Below are 22125 nucleotides of genomic sequence, written 5' to 3'. Positions count from 1 at the left end.
AGAAATATAAACTGGTTGTTTCTTTTGGTAAAAGGGATATAGCCTTCACTGTTGTTTTTGTTTTTCATTTAAAAGTTGCAATCCTGCAGCAAAGGAGAGGCTGGGGAACCCCCAATGCAGTGAGCAGGACTTTTGGATGGATGCAAGACCACACATGGGGATTTCACTGCAGGATTGGGGCCAATATGTTACACTCAAACAGAACGATCAGAAAAAGGATATGAATCATACCCAGAAGAATATCTCCATTAAAATCCATCCAGAATTTAAAAAGGCACTGAAAAACCAGTCCTCCAGCTCTTATAATTTAACAATTATAGAACAGAAAAATGCGTGTCTGTATACACACACACAAACACACACGTCCAAAGATTTATGAGAGCTGCAAAGATCACTGGAATTCCTAAAGAACATCTCTTGGAGAGGAGCGAGATCATTTGTCATCACTCTGACTGCTCACTTAGGTGGTCTATTGATCATATCAAAATGATTTAACCATTACACACTCTGTTCCACCTTGCAGCAAAAGCTGTGTTGGCACTCAGAGTGTTAGTTCTGTTAACACAGTTAACTCAGTCTTTCACTGCTTAGTGCTGAATTGTAAAATAATTGGGACTGCAATTAGTACTGCAATAAACAAGAGACTTTTCGCTGCCTGGACTCTATTGTTAAGTTTTCCCAAACAGTAGTTCACCCTTCTACATTTTTCTCTCTGAAGTATCACTTCTTCCCTCCTATTTAATTCTGCAGTAAGTTCTCCTTCAGAGCTTTCTGTTGAATAAGCAGCGTCTTGCAGGGTAACCAACACCGCCCACAGCTGTGTCCCACAATAGCCCCATGCTGCTTGCATTACATCTTTTGGAGGATTTGGTCACGGTGCCTTAATTGCTACAAACACTGCTCTTATTCATAAAAACGTGCGGAAGGAGGGGCTTCCAGCAGGATTCCTTTACCTGTTTCCCCACCACAAAACAGTGAAATAAATGGAATGGGTCATGAGCTACTTGGCTGGTAATGCAAACCTACGGCTTGACAAGTCAATAAAAAGCCAATCCTTTCCTCTCTAGCCACACATTGGGAGCCAAAGCTAGAAGCAAACTATTTGGATACATCTACAAAGGGAGTTTAATGGACCCCATTATTCAGCTACTGTGGGCAAACACCACGAAGACAGTAATCTAAATTATCAATATCTGAATGGCTTTCTACTGAATAGCACCTGGTGTTCAAAAGGTGGTTTGTTTTTTCATAAGGCCTTGTTCATCCAAAAGAGAACAACCTCATTAAAAATGGAAGCTCATGAGCATCCACCAAAGACGATACTGTACAAATCAGATGTATTCTTAAAAACTACATATGGCAGAATTCTGGTTTAATTGAAGCTAAGAGCAAAGTCATATCTTAGATATCCAGCTTTTTTTTCACATCTCCCAGAGTGTTTTGACACAAAAAAGCATGTTTGTATTTCTGCAGTAACTACAGAGCCCTAGCAAACTCTGGGGAATACCAACATAGTCCTTGCCTAATTGCTTGTCATTAACCAGCTCACTAAAAGTATCCATGGAACTGCTAATATCTCTTCTCTCTTCCTTTGGTCCAACTTACCTTTTTTTGAAGTCTGATTTTGTACACGTATGTGTGCGGTGTTCCCCCTAGAATTTAATCTCTAGAGAACTTGGAGCTCAATGACAACCCTGTGTATGGCAGGGATGTTGGAACTAGATGACTGTCAAGGTCTCTTCGAAACCAAGCCATTCTATGATTTAATTCTTCTGCAAATTAAAATTGCTGCAGATAGGAGATGCATATTTTAGGCAGGTGTTTTAGGATAACGTTACCCTATAACAAAGTTGGTGGCACTCTGCTGTAGGTGAGCTGGTAAAGTTTTACATGATTCCAAAAAGAATGAATGAAGAATTGCTTCACTGGAATTTTGTTGCTCAACCATGGCTTCACTTAAAATAATCAATTCTTGAGCAAGCAGTAACAATGACCCAAGCCACCAACATATGAAAAACAAGCACCTCCAGCAATCCAGCTGTGTTTCAAGTAGGGTTATGACATCAGCATCATCATGCCATTTTCTCAAGCTGCATTTCCCTTCAGGCTCCTACTTTGTCAGACACGTATCGTTTTGCCAACTTAGAAAATTATGTATTACTTTTGAACCTTATTGTGGTGGAGGTCCTCAGATGGTTCAATTACAGAAACTCAGTGTAACAGAACACAATACGACAGGACAGGCTTCCCTTTGGTTCCCAAAGAATACTTCTGGGTCACTAATATCACACAGAGGGATCATATCCTGTGCTCACAAAACCATTTGGTCTATATTGACACTTGGCTTTCAGATGTTCTACGAAGGATGTCAGCTGGTGACATTGGTGGCATTTTTGTTATGGGAATATTATGCCATTGAGGGAGCCTCCCAAAGTACCTAAGTTAGGCCTTGGACTGATCCAGTCCTAGCAAGTGATAAAAATCTTTGGTGGAGTCAATTCAATATATGGAAAAAAAGCTTCTCTCTCTTTTTCCCTTTAGGATTTTATTTTAAAGTCTGCAAATTATTTAATACACATTGTTATAGACACACACATCTCAGTGTGTGTGCAATTTTTTGGAGTAGGTTGTATATATGCTGACATTAAAAATAGGCAAGACAAGGGACACTTTATTTAGAGCAGCAGGCCTGATTTGTGAGTTAAACACTGTTAAAATACCTGTCTTCTCCCTGTTCATGTCTGCTTTCCAGGTTCTCTGCTGATTGCAGAGCTATGATACAATGCAGCAAGTGTCTGGAGGAAAAGCCTGATATTTTAGCATTAAGTTCAGAAACTTGGTTTCACAAACACATATATGCATACACTTCCCTCTCTATATAAATGCATATATATACATACACACACACAGGCATTTGTATGTACGTATATATATATATATATATAAAGGCACAGAAGCACTGAAACAATGACTAACGAATGGCACCCTGCTTTGTGGCCTGGTATTGTCAGAAGTCATGTGTTTTTACTTAAAAATTGTATTTAAATGTAGAATTTATCTGAAGTATCACAAATTACATACATATTTTTGCTCAAGTTTACGTCAACTGTGGCAGTAACTGAGATGCCAGCACCCCAGCAATAGATATGCCTTTTAAAAACTTACGTGTATGAAACCTGTGTGCGTGAAAGCTTTTAAAAGTTAGGTGTACGAAATGATTTGTGCTTAGGAAAAATAATTAGACAAAAAGAAATCATGATGCAACTGAATAAAAGAATTCTGCTCATCATCTGCAGATGATTTGAAATTGAAACAACGATAGCAGCTTTGTGCTTTTAATTTTTTTTTTCTTAAAAAAAAGATAGCATCTCCAGTTCCTTCCTATACTAACTCAGTTAGCAATCTTCTACCCTGATAACACTAGAGTGGAAAAAAACAGTGAAAAACCCTTCCAACATATCGTTCAAATCATATCTAAAAAGGTGGTCATAAATATTTTAGAACCCAAGCAAACTAATAAGAGTTTGGCCCATTAAGGATAAGATCTTTTACAACAAATTAAATAAAACAATTTATTGAAGCCTGGACTTGAGATAAACTAGATTTACTAGCTGACCCTTTATTCATTTAAAGAACAAAATTAGCTCTAATTGCATTAGAATGGAATCCAGTAAATTTCTTCTAATGTGGCATCCATGCAAGTATTGCTGTAATTGTTTACAACTAAGATGGAAATGCTTTGATTATAATCTACTTTCTTCTTGTTTTACTGCACAGTTAAAACCCTCCCAAAAAACACTGAACTGTAACATTTTTTGTTATATTGGTCCCTCTGTCCTTAAGGAACAGCTACATTTTCATGTCTATTAAGCTGACATTACTAATAGCCATTTCTTTTGAACTGATGTGTGTTGGAAGAATATTTGCATGCTGGACAAGTTTGACTAACCAGTATGTATTTGTATTCATAGAAACAATAAAGAAGGAGACTCCTTTGTCACAATCAGCTTTGCTTTGTACACTGGTCCAAGCAGAGGAGCTCAGAAGCAACAGAACTGGAAACTGCTCCACTGCAATGTCGTTTTCCTCAGCACTGCAGTATTTAAGCTTGTGCTGCCAGCATTTTGCTGCATCTACATATAGATCTGAGTTTCCATTTTAACTGCCATTCAATCTGAAGTCTTTTCTTCAGATCGTTGATATTAGGAAGAATGTCTTCACACAAAGGATAATCAGGCATTCGATCAGGCTGCCCAGGGAAGTGGTGGAGTACCCGTCCCTGGAGTCAGTTAAGAGAAGCGGATGCAGCACTAAAGGACATGGTTTAGAGTTGGTCTTAGTAATGTTAGATAATGGCTGGATTTGATGATCTTCAGGGTCTTTTCCAGTCTAAATGATTCTACTATTCAATGACATACAAGTACATTCTTTTGCATGAAGTTCCCCAAGAGAAACCAACCTCCAACTGAAAAGGTATTTAAGTAACTCTCAACCCCTCCCAACAGCTTTTCCTTCTAACAGAGAGAACTGAAATAATTTATTATTTAGTTTTTATTCATCAATTTCATCAGTCCTAAAAAAATTAAGACTCTGACACTTTTCTATGGCTATTCATAGTAATTTAAAATAATCTCAAGCTAGTATAAACTCCAGAGACATCTCAACTGACACACAACGATCACCCACTATTCATCATCAGCACAGATGAAATGTAAGTTTAACTTCCCCCTAATACAACATACCACAAAAACATAGCTGTTGCTTTTGTCCCTTACCAGTTATGTAAAAGGTTTATGAACCTCCTGTGGTTGGACAACTAGTAACTTTAAATCCAGGCAGCAGAGATTTCTGGTATTATTTCAACAGCCCAAGCCACATATGCAGTGCACTGTCTCAGAGCTTCACATAATGATCACTTCTAATAATGATCACCACATATGAAAACATGCTCTGAGTCCAGACTAAATATTAATTGTTTAGGATGAAAGCAAAAAGATTATCTGGAGTTGGGGAGCTCCCCTGCAAGCTCATTAGAAACTGGATCAACATGCAACACAAAACAATTCCCAGACCCAGAGCCACGTGGTATAAACTGTGTTTGCTTCTGTTTCAGCAAACTTCTTCCTGGAATTTGCCTGGGTGAACTCTGACAAGTCCTAAAAGCTCCAATGAAGCTCCAACAGTTCTTGCTTGCCATTGTTTAGAAGATGCAAGTGGGTGATACAGCCATCACACTCAGATTATGTTAAGGGGGTCCATATAGTAGGCATAGAAGGGAGATATTTAAGGTAAGAAAGGGAAACAAGTATGCAAATAGAGATGGAGTACTAAAGACTGAAGACTCATTTGGTTATGTAGCCTAAAGCAGTAGCAAGGACAAGCATAGAGTGGAGGAGATGAAGCCTCCCTGCTATAATATGGCTTCAGAGCTATAATTTAAAAGATCTCCCTTGAAAACATGACTTTTTTTTCCTGATATAAACACTTCCACAATCCTTGAATAAAAAACTTTGAAAGTATCCATAGCTCCTCAAGAAGGAAAATGGATTTACAGGCTTCAGATGCAGGACAAATGACTTCTGAAAAGCAGGATCTTTCATACAGTCTGAGCACAAAATATTCAGATCATACTCAGATATTGTGAAAGGGAAAACATGGGAATGGTTAATGTGCATAGAGAGAACAGGAAAAAGTCCTGATATTTAGGGTGGTTTCTCATAGAAACCAAGAAATCCCATAGCAACTTCACACCAGTATAACTCACAAATTGCCTGCTGGGTGAGATAGGGGAAAAAACAGAATAATCATCAAAGATGCCACTTGACTTATAACACGGGAAAGTTAGTGATTAGGAGGTTTAGTTCAGAATGGCTGTAAGAGAGAAGCAACTAGATTAGCAATATTTAATAGCATGAATGGAAAGAAAATAATCTGTGCTCATGTTTGCCATCAGACATAAAAGTATACTCTGCACAACTAAAAAAAAAACATTGAAAAAACCCAATTAAAGGAAAACACAAGTCAGGAGCAGCCTATAAAGCCCAGTGATGCTTCATTTCCTCAGCCTCTACAGCATAAGCAGGTGGCTGTATGATCTGAGAGTAGGGATCAACCTATTTATGGTCATCAAGTAGTAAGTAACTATTATTCATATGACAACACCCAATAATTAAGGAGCTAATGAACAAACATTTAAAGTGTGTTTGGTACACTCAGAAATAATCAACAATTATAATAAAATAGATGTGTATGCAGGCATTACAATTGTTATGTTTTAAAGCATGAAACAACTGTTAGCTGAAATGCATTATGAAACTGAGCTGTAGGTTACACTAGGGATGCCTAGCCATTATGGAAGCCTGTCTGAATGTCCCTGGAGGCAGCATGTGAGTCCCAATGGAGTCATAGAATCATTACTGGGAAATGCAGTAAGAAGATGATGAAATCCACTTGCAGAGCAGTACAAAAAGGGCAAAATGTCTAAAAAGTTTCTACTGGTAAGTGTTCTGCTTGAGTTTTCATCAGAATGGTCAAAAGACATCACAGAATGATAGAATGGCTCACTCTGAAGAGGATCATCAAGTTTCCAACTCCCCTGCCATGTTGCCAGCCACTCGATCAGACTGCCCAGGATCCCATCCAACCTGGTCACGGCTGTATGAATGTCATTTACCACTAACATTAAAGCATTTCCAAGTGTAAGTAAGAGCTGCTAAACATCAGTGATAAAAAGCTGTGTAAGGCTTATTGCAGATGGCTTATTTTGTACTTACATCTTGTCTTGACCTGCACCCACTCTTAGTGTCAGCCGAGGAATAACTGGTGATGGAGCTGGAACAACTGGTTCCACCTTTATCTGTGCAAAGGAATAAAATCACCAATCAAAGACTGTAAAGAGGTTCCCAAAGAATATTAATTACATGAAAGCACTGATAGAATTACCAGACTATACCATGAGACAGACTTATGACTGACTGATCGCTGTTCTTACACTTCATGCTGCATTGTTGATGGTTACCCCTTGTTGGGAGCAACACAGAAATATGAATTCTAGACTAAAAAGTTATATTGAAATTTCACTGTTAGTAATTGCTCACACACTTTGTTAAGAAGCCTTACTGATGTAGTATTTATCTAAAGGGACAAAAAAATCATCAAACAATGACATGAAATGCTTTGAAATGAAATGCTTTGACCTTAGTGTTTAAACCTGACAGGTGCATGCACACTGTTTTCCTGAGATACACACTCAAGCAGTTAGTATCCAGATTCGCCACATAAATGAGACTCTTCGATCAAAATCAGACAAGGAGGAGGCAAATGCACTGCTAGAATCAGCTCCGAATGCTTCACATAGTGCTTACCCACATAGGTATAACAGAATCACTGATTTTTAATAGAATTCAGTTAGGTTTCTAATGGTTATTTTTCAGATGGAAAACAGATGGTCTGTTTTCTTGCTTTGGTAGATTCAGATCTCTTGAAAATGTCCTTAAACACTTGGAATTAATATCTGCCATAATTATTGACTTCCACTGAGCTAACCAAAGCCACTGCTTTGCTACACCTGTACAGCATCCTCACAGATTTTGTTGTGTGAAACTGATGATTTTCTATACATGAATTGCTCAACTTAACCACAAATATATGAGAAGTGTATATACATTATATATAAAGAGAGAGAGAGACTGACCTCATTTTGAGCACGTGCATCATTGCATTTAATAAAATAAGAACGTAGTGGAATCTGGTCCGAGAACTTGAGAGACAAAAATAGTACATATACAACAAATAGAAACCCGAGCAGTTCTCACTGGGAAGAGTCTGTTTTAAAACGCTTTCCTAAAGAAAGACACAATCAATTCAAAGCACAGAAAGCAGTGCAGGAGACAGCAGGCCAGAGTGGAAGGACTCAGTTAGGGCTTGGAGTTACCCTGAGAGCCCTCCATGGATATTTATTAGTCTGCTTCACAGGCTACTCTACCCTCCACTCTTGTGTTTATACAGAACAGTTTTTCTGTGATGTCATTGCCCTGCAGTGCTGCAAGCTTTTTCTTCTGGAGCTCCAAATGGCTGGAATGATTTCACAGCTACTTTCTATAGGTAAGCCCTTTAACTGCTTTCCTGGCACCCTAAACTGAAGCATCACCCACAGGACAAACCCTCGGTACAGGGGGCTCAGGCACGTGGCTCTGCACTGATTATGTACTGTCTCATAGGTTTCTCCACATCCTTTTCTGTTGTGGCTATTCCAAATGTGAAACTTCTTAGGATGTTCCTTAGCACTGAAAGACACCCACCTCATTAGTCCTTTGTATTAAGATATCTGCATTACTATTTGCATATCAGGAAGAGGTTCTAAGCAATGGTGGCAGAAGAAAAGCACATAAAGAAATTCCCTATGCCAGATACCAACATCATTTGCTTTGAGAGAAAGCTGTGCTCCACGACAATACAAACTCTTGTCTTATGATACGAGAGGAAGGGTTAGCATGGTTGAACAGAGGGAGATCTAAGGAGCACTGATAGGTGTATTGTGGATACTATGGCCATGTTGTCCACCAGTTAGATTTTTACTAGCAAGTAAGAGAAGTTTATGTGGGGACAGCACTGGCAAGCTCTATCTTGATGCTAGGATATCTCCATTCCTCACGCAGCAGTTCCTCGACTACTTTAGTTTACAGCTCAGGGTATTAAGTTTAGCTGGAACTGGGTCAGCAGCTGTCTTACGAGCTGCTCAGTCATTCCTACAGCATGCCTGATAATCTCCAACATATAAGCAGGGTGTAATTGCTTCAATTGTCTGCTTTTAATTTGGTAATGCATGCAAGACAGCACCCTTGCTCCCAGGCTCCTCTGCAAGCGTTACCCAAATTTCCTCTTCTTCGGCCATCAGCCCAACCTCTTGCAGCACACAGCTAGCTTACTTTCAGTAGAGTACTTGGTGCTGCTCTGAGTCTTCCTATCCAGCCACTTGGGACAAAATAACAGGGAAAACTTTGCAATATGCTTAAATACCTCAAAAGGATGGCGTGCGTGCTTACACAATAAATGAACTACACAGAAAATATACAGAAATGTTACCATGGATTCTTACGCAGAGTTAGCTTTTTTGTTTAAGAATACCACTACTTGTTAAGGACTGAGTTATGTAATGACTGAGGTTCTGCAATGCCCATCAGCTGATGTCAGCCCACAGATCCAACCTTCCAGGTTGTGCTTTGGCCTCTGAAGCTCAGGGTCCGAGCAGTAACTTGATCGTTTGCTCCTACAGCACGACCGCTGGCTAAATAAGTCATTGTGTGAACTAAAAGCTAAATTAAGGAAACATGTACTTTTAGGGGTTAAAACGAAAGAGCAGCATTCTGGAGTAATACTGGGAATTGGGGCCAGCAGAAGAGCATTTACAGTGGATTACTAAGCTTCCCAAATCACCAAAGAGGTAAAGTCCAGCAATATAAGACTCCTTTGTAGCTAACTAAAAATACATTGTCAGTGGATTTGTCCAGTTTTATGTATAAGCAATACTTCTTTCACCTGAACTAATACTAGTAGTCATATAAGCCCCTTATTGCCATGTGCTGCATTTTTTTTGCTAATCTTCAAGGATTTAGCTTCTTTGCCACATACCTCAGGGCACCAACTGATAAAGCTCTAACTCTCCATTTTTCCAGGACACCAGCAGTGCGGCCTTGCAAAAAATGAAAATCGCTCAAGAGATTTAAAGGAGAAATTTATTTTTAAAATCCTGACGACTTGCAGCAAAGAGGTGGATTTTAAAAAAGCTTATCTACCAAGAATCAGTTTAAATTTTAATTCTATCTAGGGACTCTTTCATGCATTCTAGCTTTAAAGTTTATCTTTTGACAGGGACTTTTTGCCAAGGTAATGGGCAGCTTTGTCAATTTAATTTGTCCAAGTTTTTTATTGCCGTTGGACTCCTTTCCCTAATACATACAATGTTCGGTCTCTATTGAAGCTTTACCAATTTATATTTGTTTGTGTAGCTTTTATATTGCTCTAAAACAAATTAGATGGGAGAGATTTGGGGAAGAAATGCAAAATATACAAAAAACAAGCAACTTATCTCTGTTTTATATATGTGTACTTAACTTAAAGAGAAACGTCTGCAGAAATTCCCAGTGAGATACTGACAAAATGCCTCGAGCGTGAGGGGCAGGGAGAAAGCTGCCATGTAGACAAAAGGAGGAGTCCATGCATCAGCTTTGCTGCAAGCTAAAACTCAGACATTAAATTAACAGGGACAGCCGGAGCACCACCCTGTCAATCACTGATTCATCCACGGCAGACAAATGTTAGTTTTCCAGATCACCTGGATTCTGCACTGATAATCCATTTTCCAACTTAAAAAAACTGGTATAAGTTTTGAAATCAGCGTTTTGTTTCAAGTCTGCCAGGCAGCACACCAGGGTACCATCCCTCACAGCATCAAAAATGGATAGCGAGGAATATCCCAAGTCTGAGCTTGTACAAAGTGAGTATTACACTCAGAGCAGGACATAAAGAGTATCTCTGTAAAACCAGAACGTAAGCAGTGCTTCGTAATGCTAAGGATAGAGATTTAGGAAATCCTGCATCCAAGGTTATCAGTATCCAAGACAATCTCTTTCTTTTCTGATCCTTTTTTTTTTTTTTTTTTTTTGGTATTAGAAATTGAATGCACAATATAAGTTTAAGTGACAAAAAGTACAGCAAACCTTGAATTAGGGAAGTCATTTCTAATGGGATTTTAAATCAGATAACATGCAAATACACTGGTTTCATTTTTTATATATTAAAGATATTCTCAAGATTAGGTGATATTGGAAAGAAGGAACTGTCTTTGGCTGATATAAATCAGTAAGAGCTACAGGAGAAGAAGCAGCTCAGTCCATTTGAAAGTCAGGTCTCCATCTCAAGCTTAAAAATCAAAACAAAAGGTGATATTTGAACATTCAGAGTATGCATTTAGACTGCAGGTTGAAAACAGTTTTCTTACTTCCATCTATTTGGAGCACGAAGGCTGTGGTCTTCCTAATAGAGGATTCAGTAGCTCTACTGGTACACAAATAATGACTTATTCTAGGGTGGTATACTCCTCATTTATGGTCATCTGATAACCTACAGACTTCTACAGGCTTTGAAACAGTAGACTTCTAGAAACTATATTTGAATTTTATATGAAAGGCTGTTGGACCTACTAGAGGAAATGCACAGAACAAAATTTGTGCATTGCAACAGAGCATACATTTGTTCTGCATTTTGCCACTGAGTGTAAGTCTTGGCTTTCCAAAGTGAAAAGTGAGTTGAGGAAAAACAGAAATCTCAGGTAAAACCAAACCAAACCAATTCAAACCAAAATCAAGGCAAGATCTCATATTCCAAATTCACAAAATTGAGCTCCTATTCTTTTGCTTCCCAAAGAAGTACGGCAATACCTGAAATTTCTGGGATGCTTCTTACATTGAAGCATCTTGTGTTGTTTGTTTGTTTTAAAGTGTATAAAGTCTGTGGTCACATATCTTCTGTATCCCATATGCTTCTCAGCAGCAAATTCAGGAATCCATGTGCACTTTTCAAACAAGTATGCCATCTCAACTCTTTTAAACAACTCACCTTTTCGTGTTTATGTTTCTCCTTTTCTTTCTCCTTCCTCTCTCTTTCCTTCCTCTCCTTTTCCTTATCCTTCTTTTCCTTTTCTTTATCTTTCTCCCTTTCTTTCTTTTTCTTCTTCTCTTTTTTGTCCTTCTTCTTCTCTTTTGGTTTTTCTTTGTCCTCAAACAACTTTTCAGGAAGCATAGGAGACAAGGAAGGTAACATGCTGGGAAGCCTCATGGCAGCTGGTGTGCTGAACAAGGGCAAAGACATTTCTTTGGGAGGTAACACAAGAGGTGCTGATGGGGGCTTTATCTTATCTTCCTTACTCTTATCTTTAACTTTCTCTTTGTCTTTCTTATCCTTGTCTTTTTTGCCTTTCTCCTTCTCTTTCTTCTTATCTTTATGTTTTTCTTTCTCTTTTTTGGTATTGCCATCTTTCAACTTTACTTTTGTGTCAGCATCCTCAAAGTCTTTTAGTTTGAATTTATAGGGATCATGTTCATCATCTTTGAGAAGTTCCTTCCACTGAAATTTCGCCTCCTTGTTTCCTTCCTTGTCTTTATCCTTCTCCTTGTTTTTTTCCTTCTCCTTGTTTTTCTCCTTGTTTTTCTCTTTATCTTTTTCCTTTTGTTTCTCTTTCTTCTTCATTTTTGTCTTCAGCTCTTTCTTCAGTTTCTTTTTCACTTCTACAGAGGAAGCCAACTTGGTTTTCTCCTCATAGACTTTGAGAAGAGGTTCTGGAGTTGGTGGTGAAGCAGAAGGAGAAGAGAAGTAAGTGAAGTTTGCGGGTGGATTAGAAGGTGTCCCCATGTTTGCCTTTCGAATGACTTCATCAATTGAGTCATCCATTGTCCATGAAATGTCTGAACTCGAAGTCCCACCTGATGGAGGTATTGGAGTTGCTCCTGCCTTATTAGAACAATTAGCAGAAACTGAAGGTTTAGGAGTTGGAGTTGTAGTCTCTGAAACAGAAAGTCTTTTTGGACTGGTAAAAATTTCCCCTTCCGACTCAGAACCAGAGGAAAACTCAAAGGGATCGGGTTCTCGTTCAGCACATGCACGAGCAATCACAGCATCTATTGAATCATCAATAGTCTTGTCCATCACTGGTAATTTCTTAGTCTGGTTTTCAATATTTGGCTTGGTCACAGGCTCAGGTGGTGTCTGTCCTTGTTTAACTTGAATGTTTTCCTTTCCTATTTTGTCACTTAATGCAGCCAGAGGGGTTCTACTTGGTGTTTCGGGTTTAACAGGTGGCGGGGGAACATGAACAGGAGCCTTTGGACTTTTGGGACTTTTGGGGCTCTTGGCGCGACCTGGTGACTTTTTTTCTTTGGATCCAGTTTTTGGTGAACGTATGGGACTTCCAGCAACCACTGGTGAGGGGGTAGTTTTAGGTGATTTTGTCTTTTGTCCTGGAGAACTTGTTTTGGACTTCGTTTTGGGTGCAAGTGGCTTTGACTCTAATGTCTTGGGGGCTGGGACTTGTGGTTTTGCAATGGGAGCCAACATTGGTGGTTCTGGTGAAGGAGGGGCTAAGTCTGTACTGTCCTGAACATGAACTGGAGAAAGCATTGGAGGTACTTTTTGAGTATTTATTGAGCTAAGAGGCTCACGTGGTTCCAAAGCTCCATCCAGAGTGTCTCCTTTAGAAACAGATAGTTTTGGTCGTTTCATGGGCGGAAATTCTTCAGCATCAGGACTTTCTAACGTTCTCTTGCTCAAGTAATTTTCATCATTAATTGCCTCGTCCTCTTCCATATCTCCTTCTTCTTCCAGTGGCACCTGCATGGCCTCTGCAGATGTACCTCCATCTGTTGGTACTTGTTCCTCTTCCTCTTCTGTAACAAAGAGCAATTAAAAAAAGCATTAGGGATAATTCAAAATGTGTTTTACAGTAACAAAAAAGGATCAAAACTTAACATGCATTTTAGCCGTCATATGTTACCTCTTACATTAACTGTCCTTCAAACCACTACATACCAGTCTACTTGAAAGAAAAGCGAGGAGCTTCTTCTGGCTCATAGCATCCACTGTCACAACTGGCAGGTTTCCTCATTCCAGTGTAACATCAAACACATGAGCAAAAGACATGACGGCAGACCTCACCCATAGTGGTGGACTTTCTGGAGCAGGTAACATACAAAAATGCCCTGATTATTTCTTACTGCGTCAGTTCAAATTACATGAGCTTGCTTGATCCATTTCAAACTATGGAAGAGAAGTCAAAGTGTTCTGTTTTTTTGTTGTTTTTTTGTTGTTTTTTTTTTTCTCTAACAAAGTGGACTGAGAACTGTACATTTAAGTAAAATCCATTGGAATTAGCTGTCTTGTTTAAATATCACAGAAATTTGATGGTGGATTAACTACTAGGAAGATATCTTCCTAAACTGGATTTGTTTTTCTTGAAGTGGCTCAGCTAGAAGCCATGGACTGAATTTTGCTCAGCCTGCCAGGTTCTGTTTCTGATTCACCTTAAGAGCTTGCTGTATGGTCCACTAACTGTTATGATGACACGGGAACACCCCTGTGTCACCACGTGTGAGTGTGTGTGTGCTGGTTTGGATCAGGAGCACAACTTTGAAATTCATCTCCCCATCACCCTGCTGTTTTTTTGCATCATTGAGCAATTCTGGAGAACGTAAGCTGGATTCCTGTGTTACTGAAAGCAAAATGAAAGATATGCTGCCAAAGGAATACACCTAATGCTTGAGTTGCAAGTGGGCACTCAGGCTATGGGACCAAAAAAGCCAACTAGTGAAAATAAAACAAATTCTGAAACATGAAAGGTTATGAACATCAGGCACTATTTCAAGCCATCATGGACATCTCATGCATGGCTGCTCTGCTTTTGATAAATTATTTTGTTTTTCAATTGCAATTACTCAATTTTTCCTACATATACCACCATCTTCAGTCTCGCGTGTGTCATATTAGGGTGTAGAGAAGGGAGAAAATTCACTCAGTATCTCCCAGAAAATCCATGGCAAGTTTGAGAATGAGAACCTCTGATCTCCTGAACCACAGCCAAGCACTTTATCCTCTTGGCTACACTTCCTCACTTTTAAAATGGAATTATTTAAGCAGGAAAAAGGATTCTAGGTCTGGAATAAGAACATCCGCACGGGAGTTAAACTGACACATTTACATTGCTTGTAATTACGTCATTACATCCATGCTGGTTACATTCCTATGCAGACAACCTCAACCCACTTCACCCTGTGGCCGTGTTAACCCACCTGCAAAAATGGGGGAATTTTGTCCAGCAGAAAGATATCAAGTGCCCTAAGGTTCTCAAATGAAACACGTGATAAAAGACATTTATCGTGAGAGCAGATAAAACCCAACTTCTTAACGAGCAGGAGGTTTTAAGGAAGCAAACGCTAACCCTGTTTAAAGCTTTGTAAAACAGCATCTTTCTGAAATATCTATTTTTGAGGCGTTTATTTTCAGGTTTTCTATGCTGGGGTTTCTTTAATGTGTCAACGCTCTAATTTAGGAGAGTTCAGTCGAGAGCCCTGGGCTGCAGCACAAATCTTGCCAGCATCACAAATTAAGTAAAATGAGCTAGCAACTCTGGCTTTTGCCAGGGCCCAGAGGATTTACAGCAGCCAGCCCAGAGAGGAGACTTTGCCTGAGGATAAAGTCTTAGCCTTCCGTGAAAAACAGAAATGTTAGGGAGTTTGGTTTTGCCTGGCTGGGCACTGACATTACATTTTCGAAACAGCGAAGTTAGAGTATAACTGAGAAATCACTGTGGGCCAAGCCTGCACCTGCTATGTGGGAATGAAAAAATCTGCTGCCAGATCGTGGAAGTCATTTCAATCTCTGTTTAAGCTGTTGCAGAAATCAGCTCCCTTCATCTGCTCAAAATTGTTTTGGGGATGAAGAATTAGCATTCATCAGATGTCATCCAGCACCGGTTGCTACCAAGCAATTCCCTCCCAACCCCTTTCAGCCTAATTTGCCTCTGAGAGTTTGTTTTCCTTGCAAATTTTAAAGAGCGATACAGTTTAAAACAAACGGCATATATCAGAACTGGGATTTATATAAGTCTTCTGTCCTGGCCACGAGGCAAAAAGTGTAGCCAAATTCAGATATCGGGGAAGAGTGGGTTTGCATGTACAGACTGGAAACATATTTTCAGACAAAAACCACAAGGCTAAAAAGCTGTGCATTGTCGTCAATAAGGTGGGAGAGAAATGACTGCAACTAAGAGTAAAAAATATTACATGTGCTAGAAAAATCAGAGTATTTTTGCTAAAGATTTCCACCTGGTGTTTGCTTCAGCAGCCACTCTGTTACACCGCGGTTCACAAAAGGGCACTGCAATATTTCATATTTGTGTAACTCCTTCCCATCCCAAGGTACTTCTCATGTTTTACCTACTCAGGGTTGCTGAAAATGAGCAGCTGCTGGATCAAAGGCAAAAAAACAGTTTCAGAGGAGGTTTGGAGAACAGGAACCGGAGTTTTGTGCAACAAAAAAAAAAAGAATGATGCTTATTTATTTTTTTTTTATAGGAGGCCAAGTAAAGTTTGCACCGGGCCCAAGAAGTTTCTATGATCTTGTGTGGAGATGCCAGGGAAGGGCAGAAGAGGTTAAAGTGCAGTTTGTAGAGGTGAGACCAGAAATTGGGGTATCTTGGCTCCAGCTTTCATGCACATTCCTGCAAGCCACAAAGACAACTTAGCAAGGAAGCAGAAGCATTACCATCCCTTTTATATGGACTTGGATTCCCCCAGACATCTGGAAAAAATTGCCTGGGTCAGTCCTGAACAATCCAGGGACTAAGGAAGCTCACGAGCACTTAACTACTGACACACATTCACCACTTTTCAGACATGCTCAGATGACAATCTGGAATCCTATCTTGGTCAAATGAAACCCAAATTTCTCTTGGAACAAGGCCATGGTCTGATCCTCAGCAAGGACTGGTTTTCTGCCAGACAGCAGCTTTCAAACCTGAGCCATTGCAGCTGTGCCCATGGCAGAACACAATAAAGCACTTTTTTGTTTTTCTTCTTTTATTTTTTTATTTATTTTTTAAAATTTTTAATTAGAGAAAGTGAAATCTCTGTCTTATATTTAAGAGCTTTTGTGTCCTGTTTTCCTTCAGAAGGATTTACATTGGAGCAGGAACCAAACGTGGGAAAGCATTGGCCTTTAAAGGCAATCTGCTTGACTTGGTGATGAGCATTTAAGACTGTGTGTCTCCTTTTTACCTTTGCCCATCTCATTCGCTACCAGGCACTTTCCGATGGGCAATCCTTTGTGCACCAGATTGCTTTTGAACTCTCTTTACTGCGATGTCTCCCTATTTCCAACCACCTTATTAATGATACTCCTCCTGAGTTAGCATCTATAGGTCAAATGGATATCACCTCGGCCATCTGCCCTAATAACTCTCTCCTGTAATGAAAGAAGACGAGAGCTGTTTGGGAGGTTTCTCGAGATAACAGATATATATATATATTTTTGTTAGAGAAGTCAGCGTTGGATCAATATTAATGCTCACATTACTAAAGCTCCACAGAGCAATTGTTTATTATGTCAGCCGTCCCCATGCGCAGAGCCTGAGTTCAAAGGACCCAGAAGTGACAAGCTGACAGCTGTTAGCACTCTGCTGATGAGCGCAGTGTTTTAAGAAAGCCCTTCTTTCTCAAGCATATCAGAGGCAATGAGCAGAACATGTAACACTGGTTATTAAAGCGGAGTAAGACGTTCACTTCCAGTGAAGGACAGTTTTGAAGCTAAGGAGCAAACACTCCACCCCTCTCTTGACGTAGGTCTGCACCATGATCTTGGGCTGGTCACACCGTGTTGTGCTGTCTTCCCATTAGATAATCGATGATAATTTCATCTCACAGAGGTGCTGTAAAATCTGAACCTGATAAATATGTACCTCCTCGCGACTGCAGGAGACAGAACATTAGAATGAAAATGCAAGCAGTGGGGATCTGTCACCACTTCAAATGCCAGAAAAATTCTTCAGCTGAACAGTTTAGGCAAGAAACCAAAACTCCTGCACCTTTCTAACAAAAAAACTACTACAGGAGAACATTTCTTTCTTTGTAAACCATGTTCCCATAGCACAGCAGGGACTCCAAAACTAAAGGGTTATTGAATATATACCTTCTTAATTTGGCCACAACTCAGTTTCAGGACAGCAATACTCAACACTTCAGTAATGAAGTTCCAAGTTCATGATGCTGTAGGGTCTATTTGTCCTTACATCTGAGCCAGAGGTACAGGAACACAAATTCTGTCTTTATTGCATGAAAGGAGTGCAACGATCCATACCATGCTATGGTGCTCTACTGGCTGCCCTGTTAGAGGCTTGTTGCTCTTTCAACAACAGGCCAGATTAAAATAAAGACAGGAAAAATAATCTATGCAAAATTATTCCAGTTGAAGAGAAAAACACCTGTAGGCAAGCAAGAAAAACAATGACATGTATACATACAGGTAAAATTTAAATTCATAGGATATCCTGAGTTGGAAGAGACTTATATGGATCACCAAGTACAACTCCTGGCTCCATCCAGGACTCCCCAAAAATAACATGTCTGAGGGCTTTGTCCATATGTTTCTTGAACTCTGGCAAGCTTGGTGCCATGACTACTCCCTCTGGAGAGGCTGTTCCAGTGACTGACCACACTGGTGGTAAGCAGATGTTTGGACTAGATGTTCTTGGAGGCCTTCTTAAACCTCACTGATTCTATGATTCTATGACCACCTCCTTGGTGAAGAACCTTTTCCTGATATCCAGTCTGAATTGTCATTAACTTGGTCAACACTAGCCTTTTTTTGGGTATCTTGAAAACAGCAGCAAGAGCACTTATATCTAGAGGACGTCCTAAAGAACATGGCACAGAGATGGAAGATCTCTGCTCAGCCCACAGATTAACCAAAAGCTTACCTTGTCTGCTGGCTGGTATTGCATTTAAGGAATGTTTTAGCTTCTTTTCTGGAAACTGGTTACTCTTTCCCTATTTTACAGAGTGGTGATAGCATAAAACCACCTAGCTAAGACCTAGAGATATAAGTAAGTCAGTACCTCTTAGGGATGAGGTGAAGTGGTCACACCTGTGGGTCTGCTGAAGAAAGAATACAGCCACCCCTTAGCTCCAATGAAATGCTAATGTATGAAATGTACAAAGCTCTGGCAGGTAACAGTTCCTGTGGAAGCCAACCATATTTATTAAGAAATACAGGGTTTTGGATTTTGTATCTGATAATACCTATAGAATCAGTATCAGCTGTCATAGCAAACCCACAAGCATACACTTCAGAACGAGCTATTACTCCCATGCAACTCAAACATGCGTATTTTCAACGAACGAATCCCTTATATATCTTACATATCTCTTGTATAGTCTGTTTTGTTGTTGTTGGTGGTGGTCTTTTAATATAACTTGAACTTTCTAAAGGACATTATTTTAGAATTAGGGCAAAAAAAAAAAAGACCTATCAGAAGCTCACACATTTCTTTCACACACAGTTCTGTTCATATCAGGTCTCTGTGCTCCTTTGCACTGTGTGGTACCAAGCACTTAAGTATGAAAGTCTCTGGGTTTTTATGGAATATTCAGACTCTGGAAAGGAAATAATGCGGCAGTGCCTGCACTGAAATCTTCAACTCATCTTTCATTCCAAGCACATGCTCCTCAAGACAGCACGGATATCAAGCCGAAGGTTTTATACACAATCCAGCTCAGCTTCTCAAATGCAAGAGATTGTTCCCACCCCAACATATGAAACTTCAAAATGAAAAACAATTTTCATGCAGACTCCCAAAATCGTTTTCTTATTGTCTAGACAAAGCACAAGATTAAGCTAAAGATATCTTTTGGGAAATTTTAAGTCACTAAGTCAAGAGCTTAATATACTTATCATATCCTAATAAGTAGCAGCTATTGACTTCTGCTAGAAGTGAAAGGCCTTTTTCTTATGCCACAATAGGTTTTATCTCTTTAACTTGTAATAACAATGGCTTTTCCCCAAAACAAACAGAAAGCGTGCTTGTGGTCCATAAAGGAAATTGATGGAAGAGCAAGAAAATTCAATCCTGATATCCTACAGGCCAATATCCTGATACCCTAATGCAAAATGAACACGCTAAGAATCCCTTGCAACATCCTGTGCTTAAAATGGCAGATTTATACATACAGTTTCTCCACTGTGCGAAGACAACTCATCACTGATGTGACTTGTTTACCAAATGGATGCACCATCCACCATATAAAAGAGATCAACCAACCTAATACCAAACGATAATTTCCAATCAGCACCCTCTGAGGAAGAGTGTTGGTAATACTGAACCATCACAAGAGCTCATTGTCCACATGCCTCTGACCTGACCACTGAGTTCACTCCAGTGGATTCTCAGTATTTTCTTAAATGGATAAAGCACAAAGGTATCTAAAAGAAAAAGAGCTTTTGGATCCACTAGTGACTTATGTCATTACGTAAGTTGACACATACTTTTACCAGTCACTCCAGAAGTAGCCCTTAACCTGTCAAGAAGATAGAAATGATGAAAACTCCCCTCCACGATGAAATATTAAAACATAGATGATGGCAATCATCTTGTTTAAGACCCACAAACTTCCAGACCTGTTCAGTAACAATGCATTTACCCCTCCGCTTTGTTGAACTACTGCTTTGCATTCCTGGTAAGGCATTTCTTGGTATGAAACCAACAGAGAAACGCATGTTTTAATGCCAATATGACGATAAAAAGCACACTGTTCACCAGAACCAAATCACAACTACAAAGGTGTAGTTCTACATCACAGCATTGCTTTAAAGAAATACAATCCCATTCCTTCTTTTCTCCTGGTTTAAACATGAATGCAGGAGAAAGTGGAAGTAAAATAAGACTAAAATAAGGCTAAAATAAGAAAGATCATCTGTTAGCTTGAATTCTAACCATCAATCTGATCTGTGATGCTACTACATAAACTTTTGGGTTAGTGGAGTGCAGAGAGAAGTCCTGCACCTCCTTTCTTCTATCACCACCTTTCTCCACAGTGAACTGACTTAGCTGGCTAACCCTGAAGGAAATACATCTGGTGTAAGGGGGGGATTAGAGAGATAATGCTGTTGTTTTTTTTTTCTGTTCAGCTGGCAAAGCAAAAAGCCTGTCTCAGGCTCACACAAACCTAAGGGTGTGGGAAAGAAGAAGAGAGAGGTGCAGAGCATCCCTCATCGGGCATCAGATCTTGGCTTAGGGTATGGCATAATGCGCTGCTTTAGCTCCCAGTGCTGCTCTAGGATACTGGATGCCATGAGAAAAACAGCTTTAAATACTTACAAGCGGCGGTCCTCATTAGAATATTTTTTAGAATATGCAATGTTTATCAAGCCAAACTACCCGGGATTCTTGAAACGACACACCCAACTTCCTGCTGAAGACAGAAAAACACAGTTGGCAGATTGTTATCAGCTGCACTCGCAGTGTCTCTGACCTGACAAAATATCAGTCTTGCATTCGTGCTGCACACAGCGAGCAAAACTCTGTCTGAAATAAAAAAAAAAGGGAGACTTTACTTTGACTCCTTCACAGCAAATCAACAGTTTGTGCAGATGACAAATACACATACAAATAAGTGCATGTGCAGAGCAGGGTTATGCTAATGAATCTGGAGCTGTTGTGAAGGATGTAAAGCAAAAACAACCACAGAAGCATCTTTAGCAAGTGATCGAGCAAGACCACGCGTGAGAACCAGGCAGCTCCTTCCATGCTGCAGGGCAGGCTTTATTTTGTTGTGTTTAGTCACCCTGGTGTTGCTGTCCATTGCCTGCAATGAAGCCTTTCCCCTGACATCTGCAGAATAGTGTGATGTGAGCACCACCACCACCTGATCCAAGTGTACAGCTAGAGACAGGGAACCTCCACAACAAGACTTGGACCAACCTGCATGCTTTTTATCATCCTTCTTACTCCCTTTGGGGTGTCCAGTCCTCAACAGAGTGGGGAACTTGCCCAGGTGTATGAATGCAGGCATTGAGAGATTTTCTCTTTAAAGGAACATTTGACTTCCAAAAAATGAAATTATTAGCAAAGACAAGGTAATTAGGCAATGACAATTCATACAGTACAACCAATCAATAACACAGTACATTAGTGAGACTGACAGAGGTGTGAGGCTGATCTGTTATAAATGGCTATAGACTGACCGGGAAAAATTCAGCATTTCCCTAACATTTGGCACAATAAAAAAACTAAAATGCTATATAAGCAAGCCAACCTGAAATGACACCTAGTATTATAAATGGCCTAATCTATATGTTAATACTGTTGTATCACATAACTGCAGCAAGACTAAGATAACAATATGACTTTGGGGTTTCTATGGCTACATCCTGGGCTAACGTGCCTGAAAGGCCTTGCTGCTGACACCACACAAGCTTTCCGAGTGCTTCTCTTTGGTTATTTATGATATGATTTATGATAACGACAACATCTCCTATTTTCTCCCCTCGTCAGATACAATAAATTGCCATCGTTAATCACCGTTC

At 39.7% G+C, this 22125-nt stretch overlaps 1 protein-coding gene across 1 annotated transcript in view; it reads right to left on the bottom strand.

Moving 5' to 3' along the window:
• The window catches only part of TAF3 (TATA-box binding protein associated factor 3), a 110651-nt gene that overhangs the window by 13854 nt on the left and 74672 nt on the right, over positions 1–22125 (bottom strand). Inside the window, exons 3-4 of the mRNA XM_072360489.1 lie at positions 11617–13439; positions 6774–6856 (exon numbers count right to left, since the gene is read on the bottom strand). Coding sequence (XP_072216590.1) covers positions 6774–6856; positions 11617–13439 — 1906 coding nt within the window. The remainder of the gene's footprint in view (positions 1–6773; positions 6857–11616; positions 13440–22125) is intronic.

This window comes from Excalfactoria chinensis, chromosome 1, assembly GCF_039878825.1.
Source record: "Excalfactoria chinensis isolate bCotChi1 chromosome 1, bCotChi1.hap2, whole genome shotgun sequence".
NCBI classification, from domain to species: domain Eukaryota; kingdom Metazoa; phylum Chordata; class Aves; order Galliformes; family Phasianidae; genus Excalfactoria; species Excalfactoria chinensis.
This window is presented reverse-complemented; position numbering and strand designations above follow the sequence as displayed.